The 14,507-nt window shown below is 40.1% G+C and overlaps 1 protein-coding gene across 1 annotated transcript in view; it reads right to left on the reverse strand.

Annotated features, from left to right (window-relative positions):
* Window positions 1–14,507, reverse strand: part of LOC117307281 (thrombospondin-1-like) — a 36,370-nt gene that overhangs the window by 4,309 nt on the left and 17,554 nt on the right. The window contains exons 12-23 of the mRNA XM_033791999.1: window positions 14,087–14,239; window positions 11,899–12,003; window positions 11,475–11,591; window positions 10,352–10,459; window positions 8,127–8,286; window positions 7,046–7,164; window positions 6,455–6,593; window positions 6,237–6,332; window positions 4,890–5,117; window positions 4,005–4,201; window positions 1,903–1,977; window positions 4–101 (exon numbers count right to left, since the gene is read on the reverse strand). Of these exons, the coding sequence (XP_033647890.1) occupies window positions 4–101; window positions 1,903–1,977; window positions 4,005–4,201; window positions 4,890–5,117; window positions 6,237–6,332; window positions 6,455–6,593; window positions 7,046–7,164; window positions 8,127–8,286; window positions 10,352–10,459; window positions 11,475–11,591; window positions 11,899–12,003; window positions 14,087–14,239 (1,595 nt within the window). The remainder of the gene's footprint in view (window positions 1–3; window positions 102–1,902; window positions 1,978–4,004; window positions 4,202–4,889; window positions 5,118–6,236; window positions 6,333–6,454; window positions 6,594–7,045; window positions 7,165–8,126; window positions 8,287–10,351; window positions 10,460–11,474; window positions 11,592–11,898; window positions 12,004–14,086; window positions 14,240–14,507) is intronic.

Here is a 14,507-nt window from a genome sequence, read left to right on the forward strand (position 1 = left end):
CACCTTATGTACCCAGTTTTGGGTATGTGTGTTAAAGTCCATCTGTAAGCTGTGAAATCTTTCCATCCAATCTTGTTATCGTCGCTCCAGATGAGCTTTACCTGAAACCCAACAAAAAATGCAATCATTTATAAAGTATCTACGAGTCAAAAACAAACCACCTTCCTAATGTTATATATTTTAGTTTGTTTGTATGAAACATCGCCTAACATTTAATGGACGGGCGGTCTAGGCTGTCAACCCAAATCAACTGTCACCACCCAGGAAAAAATTCCCGTTGGATCCCATTGATATTTTGAATGGGATTCAATGGGATCCCATTGTTTCAATGGGATTCAATGGGATTCCCTGTCAATCCCATTGGATCCCGATGAATATGTCCCAAATTCCACCCCAATCCCATTGAATCCCATTAATCCCATTCAAATTGTCAATGGGATCCCATTAAATCCCAATGATTTTTTTCAATGGGAATTTTTTCCTGGGCAGGGGCATGCTGCCACATACTCATGGGGCTAAAACAAGGTTACCCCCTTCACAGATGTAGGTGTATGTATCATCCACTAGGAGCCTGGCTGATACAGCGGAATGCAATACCCTCCCAACTTTTCACGAATACATTATTGTATGTGCCTTGCTTTAGGGCACAACATGACTTGGATTCGAACCCTCATTCTGACAGCTCTACATGCTTGGGTCCGGTGAACTAGCCTATTCTTTGAAAGAAAAGCAACGTCACCCTGATTAACACTTTAGAAGTATCCTATTCCCGTCTAAATGAAGCAACACGATCTAAGATTGTTCCCGCATAGAATGTTATTATTAATTGCGAAGGGGGAAATCATGCCAAGCCTATCTGATCCCACAGGAACCAAGCAAACCTTGGATTAGTGGTACTTGGTGTGTTATCTACTCGCAACATACTCCCATTACGTGGGGGAATTGCACGACTACCCCTGACCGTTGTAAGGGGTATAGTATGAATCCACCCAGCATGTGACCCACGATCGACCCCGCAGCACCCACACCCAGTTAATGTGTCATACAATACAACGGAAGATGATATCATAATTAATTCAAATTTTAGAATGCGGAAATGGGCTTCATGGGTGTTTATCAATGTTAATATGCGGTGTGACACAATAGTTTAGGGATGCAGTTCTTAATTTATACGGAATTGGAGCTACCCTGGATGTAGTTTGTCGTTGGTGGGTGGAAGGGGGGGGGGGGGTAAGCGGATACAACGGTATGGTTTAATGTTTCTGTACGTCAATGGTTTTAAGGTTGATAACTTTCCACAGGACCAAACTAATGCAGGCAGTAATATATACATGTTTCTAATAATAAATTTGAGCCAGGGAGATACAAATACACTTTTGGGATATACTGCAGGGAGCTCACTAAGAAGCAAAGCTTACAGATAAGCTCGTTGAGGCCAAACCAAAACACCCATGTGTACTTTAGATATTGCTAAACCTAATTGAAACAATTGTCTTCTTATTTATGTTAAATTTCCAACTTGTAATAACAAGCGTGCATTCAAAAGGGGACCACCGCGAATTCCCTCACGCCCTCTGTTTGTTTTTTAACACATTTGTTTTTCAGTCCAGAAAATGGCAGATCGTATGTTCCGCCGGGTGTAATCTCCAGAAGTAAAATTATGCTGTTTTTTGTAAACACTATACTCATTAATTACAAAACACCCTTAAAAGTGTTTAAATGCAGGCACAAACAGAAAATCTTTTTTGAGATTTTTAGATAATGCAACTTGAACCTTTAAGGTTGTACTTTTACATTTTGATCATAAATTGTTGTAGCTGCAAAAAACATTTCGACGAAATAATATTTCATTGTTATTCATTTTCTATTATAATTCCTGAATTTCTTTTTATATATATTTACCTGATCTCCTGTGTCTCCCGTGTGCCACAGAGCATTTCTTAAATATTCTCCTGGACCCGTCGTTGAATTGATCAACTGTGAGGAGATAAAACCAAAGTACGAAATTCAAGATTAAACAACATAATGAATTTAGTATAAGAAGATAGCAGGAAGACAATGTGCAACACTATTCGTGGGTAACAACTTTTGAAAACGCAAAGACTAGCAAAGTACGATGTGTTCTTTTTACTTAATAGGTATCCGATGTTAAAATAGTCATGTAGGCTTTTATGGTATATTTCTCAAAGAGAGCAAAAGACAAAACAAAGATAAAAAATAAAGGTTGCCTTTAAAAACTGTCCTGGGGTCGATTTCACATAGAGTAAAGACTAGTCTTATCTTGAGTTAGGACGAGTTACTCTTCCTAACTTAGGACTATAGCCATACGTTTTTGATATCTCCTAGGACTAGTCCTAAGTTAGCACTAGCCCTAACTCTTTGAAAAATCCACCCCTGTGCTACATATCCTTTAGACTGATCCCATGTCTTTATCCGCAAGAATACAGACAGGTACTTGCTTTTTAAAATCAGTGATTTCATTGGATACAATCATTTCATTGGATAAACGTGCAGTGAGATAAGCTTTCCATTGGTCTAAGGTGACATTTTGCAGCTGCACCTTCTCAATGTAAAATTAACTTACTCTCTAAATGTATTAGAGTGAAAACACCACTCTTTACATTTCGAGTTGTCCCTCATATGGCTATTCAAAAAGAGTGGCGGTTATTTCACTCTTTTAGAGGGGTTTCACTCCAGGACAGAGTGATAATCACTCAAAAAAGTGCGAACTTCAATCTAAAAGAGTGGAAGACCACTCGAAAAAGAATTGTCCCTCATAATGGCTCTTCAAAGAGCCTGTTTTACTCTTTTGCATTTAGAGAGTAGGTGACAGGTGATTATGGATGGGGATTGAGGGCTTAAGGGCCCCTCTCTGGCGTAATTCACGAGCCTCGAAGTGTGACGTCAGATTTCCAGGCTACATATTTTGTAATTTTGGGATTGTTGAATGTGATGCGTGTCTTTTCGTATCCATATCAGGAACTGATATTCTAAAACCTTAAGCTGATTAAGACGTTTAAAGCGTTCCAAATTGTTACAGAATAAAATCACCTTCAATAATAATCCACACAACCGTGTCCGTATAGCGTGTGAGAGCAATTTAGATCTTTTCCTGGCTACGAAGTTTGGGGCGAGCCACAATCTACGCATCCGAAACTCCCCCCCCCCTGCGGTTTTCCTGTACGTGGCCCCTCAACCCCGTGGGTTGCTTTAAGAGGGGAAATGGCCATTAACCAATGCCAACCGAACATCCTTTTACAAACCGCCTCACCTGTTTCCCCAATAGGACTTGACGTCTGTCAAACGAGGTTTGCTTAAGAGAAACTGACAGTAAGGCGAGTGGTTTTCTTTCTCTTTCTTCAAAAAGTTATGACCGGTAGTGGCCTATTTTGGGATTTGTTGAAGTTTACAGTGACGTTTATGTATCGAACACACCTACATGTAATTAATCATTTTGAGTCTGGCAGTGAATTTGACTTTCAAAGACAAATCTCCGGTAGGTTTAGAAAAGACCTACAGGAAATACCCTATACCTACCTACGCTCGTATTTCAAGATGTTTTGAGTTTATTAGATAATTAGATTTGACGTTTCGGATGGCGTGAATATCATTCAAGCCAAACGTCAAATAATTTATTTGGAGGCAAAGTATTGTATTCCATGTCATTCTTGCGGGTGTAAAACATCAACTTTGAGGTAGAGTGTTGGCTGTAGGATACAGCCCCCTTTTCGGGATCCCAACAAGTCGATGGCGTACTCAAGTTATCTTCATACTAGTACGAACATGCCACGTGGCTCTCCTCGGCATTTTCAACAGACTTCGATATTTTATGCGTCTCCAAAATCAGAGCACAGATCGAAACGTCGAGTTTAAAACCAACGGTTCTTTTGAGAACCACATCAACTCATTCAGAAGAAGTCATTACATGGTGTTACCGTAAACCTTTCCACCATGCAAAGTTTCACATCCTACTTAGACTTCCACATTGTATCGTTTTTTTTTACCTTGAGTTGGAGACCGGCTGTAGCCTCTGATATGGTCGGCAACGGTGCCCAGTACTTCTGCGTAACCTGTTTCCACATGACTGCGTAGAATCGGTGATTTGACTGGTACCCAAAGACGAAGCCAGCGTAATCGTCATCTCGCTCTGTGTTGACGTAGAACGTACCGCTGAACTGAACCGCTTGGAATTCATCATAGCCTGAAAACGGATACCAGTTATTATAAATTTTTAAAACAATTGATAAACATTAAAAAAATATTTCAAGACACCCCCCCCCCAAAAAAAAAAACGAAGAAAAAAAACTAGGGTGAAACGCTCCTATGATGGAATTTTATGGTAATATAACAAGGACAATTTGATCAGATATTATTGGTGTTACCATAAGAAAATAACAATAATAAAATAATAATTTTTGTTTGCAAATTCGTCACATAAAAAGGTAAAAGTCACTTTTGGTAAGGTTTATGAGAATTATATACAACACCGGAGAGCTGAAGGTGGAAATTGAAATTTATATTTAAACCGTCTAGATTGTAAAATTGCGGGATAACATGCACCAGGCAAGGAGTTACAGTACTCAGAAGAGATGCAGTACGTGGAATAAAGCTGTAGAGCCGCTTTTTGTTCTACATTTCACTAAAGCGAGCTTAGATGGTTGAGAAGAAGCCGAAAGCTAGGATTCACGCGCAAACACCCGGATAGAGGAACCAGGTTGGATACATGAACTGTAGAAAACATAGTTAACTCCAAGACATGGTATCTCAGACTTTATTTGGGAACTTTCTAAAAAGGTTGAAACTTTAAAAACACAAAAAGTTTAATACTTAATGGCGGGTATATAGCACTCAACTCCTTGCACACGTTTTGAACAAATATTATAACATACCTATAGCAAGACCAGGATCACTGTTAATGGTCTGTACCATCTCTTGACCTCTATTCCTGACGATCCAATGTGGGTCAATCTGTGCTGACCCTTCAGGGTCAAGTTTGATCAGCTGGAAGTGCGACAAGTCCGTCCGTTGGATATTGGAGTTCTCTGGGCATGCGTCGTTCATGTCGGATACACCGTCACCATCGAAGTCAAACTCGCAGGAGTCACCACGTCCGTTTTCTTTGTTAGTGAAAAATGATAGATAGAGAAATTGTAAATAATATGGAGAAACAATACCGGGGCCAATTTCACAAAGAGTTAAATATTATTTGAACTGTGTATTGCCCAATTAGCAGAAGGTGTGATGTTACAATATAAATCACTATGGTGATAATGACAACTAATCTTAATGTGAATTCTTGTGCTAAGTGAAATCCACCAAGCCGTCGATTTCACCAAACTCTTCCTAACTTAGGATTAATCTTAGGACTTAGGAAGAGTCAAGTTCCGTAACCATAGACGTTAGGACGCATTGAACACATCCCAAGTTAGGACAATCCGAGCGATTCGTGAAATCGGCTGCTGGTAACTTTAAAGTTTTCATTAAATAACGATCGTCAATAATGGCGTCACCTTCACCGATAATTTATGTTGTTTAGTACAAAGTTTTGCATAACGTTTTAACAACATGTGGTGCAATTTTGTTTAAGGTCATATTATGAACTTTATCAGCACCAGATTTCCAATTATAATTAACCAAAAGGTTTACTTTGCACCATTCACGTGTACATTTTCCAGTTTTTTCCAGACACCCGCCCGAGGCAGACGTCAAAACACCTAGACCACTGGTACTACCCGGTGACGAGATGACTGTCCAATACCTCCCTCCATCATGCAATAGTTCCATCATTCAAAACTATTGAAAACAACTAGTTTCTCTCAATAAAACATTCAATCATTTATCTAATCCACTAGAAAATATCCCTCTGCTTGTGATGAATATCTTTTTAAATCTTGACACAAATTGAATTAATCAGAGCAGGGCATCCGGCTGTCGACCCAGTTATCATTTCAGAGGTTTGAGTTTCAAAGTTGGAGAGATTAGAATATGTTTGTGGGGTTTTGTGGCGCCCTTTCCTCCTTACCATTAGTGTCATTCTGACTGGGTTGGGTACCAGGCTAGATGTCTGTTTAATACCTTCATGTGATGAATTTGGCTTTTTAGGTCTTGACACAAATTGAAATAATCAAAGCAATGCTTCCGGCTGTCGACCCAGTTATCATTTCAAAGATTTGAGTTTCAAGGTTGGAAAGATTAGAATATGTTTGTGGTGTTTTGTGGCGCCCTTTTCCCCTTACCATTGGTGTCATTCTGACTGGGGTTGGATACCAACGGACAATTGTCCTCAATGTCCTCAAATCCATCGTTGTCGTCATCGAAGTCACAAGCGTCACCTATAATGAGCAAATCATAACAAAGTTTGATTATTTACTATGTAACAATTTTACGACAAGGTGTATGTAACTTGAAAAACGTGTAAAACGGTAAAAACCAAAAATACTGGCAGTAAACTTACCAATGCCATCTAGATCGTGATCTGCTTGGTCGCTGTTGGGGATATCCACGCAATTGTCCAGGTCATCTTGGTGACCGTCGCTGTCCATGTCCGCGTCGGTGTCACACACGTCACCTACATTGTCATCATCGATATCGGTCTAGATCAAACGACAAAGGACAAAAACGATTGAATGACTGGCAATTTTTTAATGACATGTTTGCAAGTCATTTAACGACATGGCATATATCGGCGCACATTACAATTAACTTGACGACATTGCATACTTCTGCGCACATAACATTGGTATTTTATTTCAGGACTTTGCATACGTCTATGCAAATTGAAATTCAGTTAATGACATTGCAAATTATGCTTTTGATAAGTCTGCAAACATATTTGCAATTAACTCCACGACAATAGGACATTAGCTAACAAACAACTAATGTCATGACATTGCACACGTCTGCGCACATTATTTGCGATGAGTTTCACGACACTACATACGTCCGCGCCGGGGCTTACACGTGTGATATGCGATGTAGGATAGTTTTGTTGACAATTTTGTGTTCACAAAATCGATGTCTGACAGGATGATTGAAGTTGACTTACTTGATCTGGGTTAGCAATCCCTGGACAGTTATCGCACACATCACCATAGCCATCCTCGTCATAGTCAAGCTGCTTAGCATTCGCTACATACATACAGTTGTCATCGTAATTAAGGATACCTGAAGAAATAAAAAAAGACATATTTATAGTTAGAGATGTTACACCAGTGCCACACTTCTTTTTAATCATTGTTGATACAACATTTGTCTTAAGTGGTCCACACAGCCTCCAGTAGATACCCAATATGAGCGCCTGCCAGCAGATGTCAAATGAAAACAGATTTACAACAAAGTCACAAAGCAGGACGGCCTTTTTTGCACTTCATAAAAATGTGTTAACTTACATTAGGGTGCGTTTTATTGGCTGTAACCAATAAATGTTTCAGTTTTTACAGTGATTGACCAATTGCCAATTCCTTTGAAACAACCGATAATGCATGTACTTCGCTGAACGGGTTAAAAGAGATGTCCACAGTGTTGGTTGACTATTGGAAAGTGTTACTACTTGTTGGTACCAACATGGCTTTTAAAGTACCGAGATTAGGGGAACTCGCAGGCGCACTCTGGCGGGGCCCGGCGGAGCTCCATTCCCCATCAAGTGGCCCGACCAATTCGCATCAATGTTAGCAAAACCAGGCTCGGGTAGATAAAAACACCGTGCCCTTAAAGGCAGTGGACACTATTGGTAATTGTCAAAGACTAACCTTCACAGTTGGTGTATCTCAACATATGCATAAAATAACTAATCTGTGAAAACTTGAGCTCAATCGGTCATCAAAAGTGCGAGATAATAATGAAAGACGAAAACACCCTTGTCACACAAAGTTGTGTGCGTTTTAGATGGTTGATTTCGAGACCTCAAGTTCTAAATCTGAGGTCTCAAAATCAAATTTGTGGAAAATTACTTCTTTCTCGAAAACTTCTTCACTTCAGAGGGAGCTGTTTCTCACAATGTTTTATTCCATCAACCTCTCCCCATTACTTGTCACCAAGAAAGGTTTTATGGTAATAATTATTTTGAGTAATTTCCAATAGTGTACACTGCCTTTAAAAACTACAATGAGTGCTTGATATTTCCTTACCATCATCATCGATGTCATCGTCGCATACGTCTCCTTCGCCATCACCGTCAGTGTCCTCTTGTCGTGTGTTGGCCACAAATATACAATTGTCGCACACATCACCGACGCCATCGTCATCAACGTCGTTTTGGGCCCAATTGGAGTGGTACTGGCAGTTATCCTGCAGGGAAACAGTCCAAATATTTAACAACAATTACAAAATGGATAGGGTAGTGGTTAACACTATTTCAATGGCACTTTCTAAAAACTTCTTGGTCAAATTGTATCGGTTAGGTTGACCCAAATGATTAGAAGATGGGATTTTATCTCGGGTTTTACGTAAGTTTGACCCACTTCTGGCTTATTTGACACGGGTTCCTTGATTGACCTCGATATTGGTCGAGCCCGCCGGACCCAAAATCCGGGCCAAATATACACCTGACTTTTTTTTTTAGAATTAACTCTGTACTTAACTAATTGTTTTATGCAGTGAATCAATCGTTTCTTGAGAATAATGTATCTTAAAATCTTGCATGGTTATATAAACAAACTTCGTATTCCCAGGCTTCCGACTTCAGACTTCAAAAATGGATCAAGGTTGCTGGACAATAACGTTAACAATGTATTACCCCTACATGATGAAGCCATTAACGCGATGGCGTGCGGTTAGTTCCAATTGAAACAAAAGTGGAATGAAACCAATTGGTTTGACAGTAGTTATTAGCACACCAATGCAAACAACATGGCTTTTAGCATCGTCTATAATCAAAGCTGAAGTCTGTAAGACCGGAACAGGCGACTTCCTTTCCTAGCCACGTTCCACCGCGTTAAACCCCACATATAAACACAGTAGCAGAGACTGCTTAAACATATCAAAGTCCAAACAGGAAAGAGGCCTTGTCATGTAGTAATCAACTACCGGGATTATTGGGAATCAGACAAATCGCCTTCCGAGTGGAGATGCCAATGTCTCAATATACTGAGCCAAGGAAAATCTGTCGCGTGTAGAGGAAGCGCAGGAACCGCTCCTTCCGTAGAAACAGTCACTCGGACGCCCGAATGGTATCGCGTTCATAATCAGGTCCATTACGTCTGTCCACGCAACACATGTTCCCATCCCTCTGTCGCCAGATCAGTAAACTTAACCCAGAGTAACTTGATGGTATTCCTTACAGACAGAAGCACAGACTGGCGTGGGACACAAATTGGGAAGCGTCCTCTATCTTGACAAATTCGCCGATGTGTAATATCCCATAAGGAGCGGAACTACTTCCAAAGAGGGAATAAACGAAAGGGACTTGTTTGGCTTGTGCATTTTTTATTAAAAAAAAGTGACCCAGCATTCTTCCTTAAAGATGTTCTGCTGGCCAGTTGCTACTTCAAACAACTGAGGACCACTCAAAATTATCTCCAAATGGTCCGGCTGGTTAGTCCAGTGTTGAAAACCATCCCTATTTCATTTGATAAATTGACTAGTGATAAAGCTGGCGGACAAGGGAAAAAACAGCTAACTGGTCCTGCTGGATTGTCACGGCAATTTCCCAAAGGCAAACCATGTGACCACTGCTGCTGAAAGAATGTATGTCAGGACTTCTAATGTGAAAAAAAACACTTTAACCAGAGTTTAGCAGCAAATACCCCAAACATAAACATTTTCGACGGGATGTTTTTAAATGTTTATAGGGTGCAATGTATTTGCAATTACTTGACTTTTCCAAACCGTGTTTTTAAAGGCAGTGGACACTATTGGTAATTACTCAAAATAATTATTGGCGTAAAACCTTACTTGGTAATGAGTAATGGAGAGAGGTTGATAGTATAAAACATTGTGAGAAACGGCTCCCTCTAAAATGACGTAGTTTTCGAGAAAGAAGTAATTTTTCACGAATTTGATTTCGAGACCTTAGACGTAGAATTTGAGGTCTCGAAATCAAGCATCTGAAAGCACACAACTTCGTGAGCGAGGGTGTTTTTACTTTCATTATTATCTCGCAACTTCGACGACCAATTGAGCTCACATTTTCACCGGTTTGTTATTTTAGGCATATGTTAAGATACAGCAAGTGAGAAGACTGGTCTTTGACAATTACCAATAGTGTCCAGAGCCTTCAACACCACACGGCGTGGTTAAGCTTGGTATTTGCGACATGATCGCGCATTTTGTTGTAGATCTGCAACTGAAAACATTTCCGTTTCACGAAAGAATACCAAAGAAGTCGAGTTGAAATCAGGGACCTCGTTCTTACCCTAGAATCGTTGACCAGATCATCGTCATCGTCGTCGTCGCATGCGTCACCTTTACCGTCACCATCAGTGTCTTCTTGTCCACTGTTGGGCAGAGCTGGACAATTGTCCTGTAAATGAATTTACAAACACCATATGAATAAACAAATTACCCGAAGATACACAATTGTCGGAATTGGAAACACTGCCTTTACGGCAAAGTATTTTTTTCTTCTTTTTCTTTTTTCAAATTCAAACTCGCATAAACTTGTGCACACAAAGTTGTGGGGACTTTCTAGGGTTGTTCTAATAATCCCTTTTCAAAGAATCTTACTTTGCTTTTGGAATCAGTTATATAGTACATCAATTTGTTCTTCAACTTGTCTTAAAAAACTACAAGACACTATCTTTTTGCCCTTTGGGTTGAAATAGAACGACTCTGATCAAAGACAGGACGGAAAGCGCAAGTTAAAGTGCCCTTTTGATGATATTGATGTGTCTAGGGACTCACCATTATGACTAGTATGTTATATATAGTACCACCGCTAACTCTCTATACGTCACTACATCGATAGCATACCCTGGGCTTTGGGTATAATCTTTCATGTGAGGGGTGGTAGTTATTTTGTGCCGTGTCCCGTGAGCTCCCAGAGGGCGTGCTACTTCCCCCCACAGCGGTCAACAATCATCAGACATTAATTTTGACAGTCATAATTCAATTCCAAATGTTTCTGTAACACTAGTGCACGTAGATACATTTCTTGTGGCCCGATTGCAATGTAGACGTCCCCATGGACAGTTCGACATCAATGATTTATGGTGTTTAAACTTCAGTGGCACGTTCAATGTCACTTAAACTAAGAGAAGTTTGCTGTAACACCATTTGATTATATCTTTTGAGTTGTGTTGGTTCTGAAAAGAACCAGTGGATAACGCCTCAACGTTTTGATCAGTATGCTCAGGAGTGGTTTTGGCGACCCCAACCAAAAGCTGTTTCTGACGTCATAACCAAAACGGTAACCGAGTTCATAACTCGGTTATCGTTCAGTCTGAACAGCAGAATCAACGACCAACAACCGAAACAGTTTTTGGTTGGGGTCGCCAAAACGCACTCCCGATTGTCTTCAGAATCATTCTTAGACGTACCCCTGTGCAATGAGTGTATTTTCCTTTGTCTTCACAGTCCAATTGGTTATCGGGCCAGCCATCCAGGTCGCTATCAAACCCGCATGCAATACCGTCACCAGCGAAGCCAGTCTTGCACTGCAAAGAAAAGAGGGAAAAGCTCCACATTTAGGCATAGATTCGAAATTTAAGAGTTTTTTTTTTTTACATTTATCTTGAAGTTAGGGTCATAGATTGGTTAAGTACTCCCACAATTCATAACAAAATAAAAACTTACTTAGTAGTGAAAATTACTGCAGCTGTTGGTAGTCTAAACTATGTTGAGAGAGGATTCTCTTCGAGTTAATTTTGTTTAGATAAATGTTCAACCCAACAAATATTTAAATCTGAGAAATGATTCACGCATAAATGAAGGTGGCCTGTATTATTAATTTAAACAACTTACTTTGCAACCGTATTGTGGCTCTGAATAAGGACCGTGGAATATACATCTGGCATCGAAATGGCAATTAGATGTTCCTTCTGAGCAGGGGTTGATCGGGATGCATTGCTGTCAATTAGAAATATTAAAATGAGATCACCAAATGAAAAAATTACAATTACATTGAATACAGATATTGTTGAAATAAAGTGACGTACAGTGTCCAGCAATTTTTTTTTTATAACAAATAATAATAATTGCAACATTTATAGAGCGCTAAATACGAAAGTTTGTAAGCGCTATAACCAGATTGACAAAACAGATGGGTTTTAAGTTGAGATTTGAAAGTGTCCAATGAAGGAGCTGCTTGAATGTGGGTAGGTAGCTTGTTTCAAAGTGTTGGAGCTATGACTGAAAAGGCCCGATCGCCATAGCGTGTCATGGTGCGGGGTCCCGGGAAAGCTGGAAAGGAGCGATTGAAGAAGAGCGAAGGCGTCGGGTAGCTGATGAAAGTGAAGAAGAACGAAGGGCTATGAGCTATGAGGTCTTGGAGATATACCGGAGCCAAATTATGAACAGCTTTATACACAAGAAGAAGAATTTAGAAGTGGATTTTAAAATTATCACGTGAAATATTCGGGCACTGTATTAATAATCTGTAGTATCTTCCTAACATTTTGCGAAAAAAAAAAAATGGGCGCGTGCAAAGTGAAGGCACAAATCGGAAATCTGAAAAGCTTCAAGAGTCCATGAACTTCATTTTGCATTTCATCAATCAGAAAACACAAGTGTGATCACGACATCGCTGAGTTATCCAAAACACGTCAGCATAAGCCAGCCGCCATTAAAATAGTAGCATCACGTCAGGCAACACATTACTGGAAAGTGTACATGGTACCCGTATAGATTAGGATTGTCGAGACGTCATAGCAAAGCAGAGAGATGCCCGGGGGTTAACGACGCCAGGGCTCCCGTTGAATTCCTGCCTAGGACACGCTACGATGTTACAAACTCCAGCTTCTGACACATGTGTATTCATATGCCCCTGTAATTACGAGATGCCATTTCAAAATGTCCCAACCCAGCAGGTTTTTTAAGATTTTGAAATTCCACAAGGGCTTACGTCAGAAACATAACATTTACAAAATCATGATCGCCCGTGGATCAGGAAGGCGCATTACGATAACAATAAATCATGTTAACATGAGTTTTCTTAAATGTTACCGCGGACATAAGGGACCTTCTGGTGTAAACAACCCCTGTGATGCTGATTGATGTGGTATTTAGTGATTGATAACAGTGTAATTAGTTGTATTTTTTTAGCAAAATATCTAAGGCACGTCATAGAACAAAAAGACGTTACTGCAAGACAACCGATTTTGAAAACAAATCCTATTTGGGTGTATTTTGGAGTCAGATGAGTTGGGTTGGCTTTGAATAACCAGGCACGTATCCAGGAAGGTAGCAACCATAAGCTAAGACAGACTGAGCCCGTACGTCAATGCGGCGAGGCGCGTGATAGTGTGAGGGCGTCCGACTGGCCACAAACCTTGGACGGTCAGTCCAACAAATTGTCCCAAGTTCCACGAAGTAGCGTTTTTCTCTAGAGCCATAGTTTTTATGAAACATTTGTTAGTCACTATTTGAACTGCAAATACATTTCTCCTTCATTAAACCAAATCTTAATCCGCAAATTTTTGTTTAGTTTTGAAAATACAGTAAAACAAAAATTAAAAGTAAATGCAGTAAATTGACAATGTCCGTTTTCACGGAAGAGTTGCGACAACTTGCGACTAGAATTTAACCAAAAACGCACGGGCCAATACAGGATGCCAGACTAGTCTGCCATTTGGGTTGTGCAGCAACCACGTGACCGAAGAACACTGGTCGCAACATAAACAGCTCTGAAATATCACTAGGGCCTAATTTCATAGAGCTGCTTAAAGCCGAAAATATTGCTTAACAATTTCCTGCTTAGCAGAATTGAGCAGGGTACCAGCCACAAATTGTACACGCGACATGGCATTTTGTCTGGTAACCTTAATCTGGTAGGCATAATATTGCAGTGCTTAGCTACTTTTTGTGCTTTAAAAGCAGCTCTACGAAATATGGCCCTTGGTAACTAAATACCGTAGGTCACCGGCTCGGTTTTTATCTACGCAAGTTCAAACCAATTCTACCTATTCACGTTTTCATTTGTGATTCAACTTACCTGCTTGTATCGTTTAGCGTGGTAGACTCCCATACCAGACGGCTGGTTACCTCTGTAGCCATTGGGGCACTTTCTGCAGGTGTAGCCGGGAACCAAATTCAAGCAACGGTGCTCACCGTGAAAGTTGAAGCAAGCATCGGACACAAGGTTGCACTGTGTATTGTAAACATACGAAACTTTCAAATCAATAGTAATTTAATTAGGTCCCAATATATTTCTTAATAATTTGATTATAGCCTACACGATTGTCCAGACACCGTGATTTTATTAAATCCCCTTCAGAACTATAAAAATCTTGATTTGATTGATATTGGTGGAGAAAATGTTGATCTTCAACACGGTTTCAACCAAGCCTGGAATAACAATGAGGTCATTTCGGCCATTGCTGCCCCTGGTTTTAGCCTTGGTGCTCTTTCAAAAG

The sequence above is a fragment of the Asterias rubens genome, chromosome 1 (assembly GCF_902459465.1).
Source record: "Asterias rubens chromosome 1, eAstRub1.3, whole genome shotgun sequence".
NCBI lineage: Eukaryota > Metazoa > Echinodermata > Asteroidea > Forcipulatida > Asteriidae > Asterias > Asterias rubens.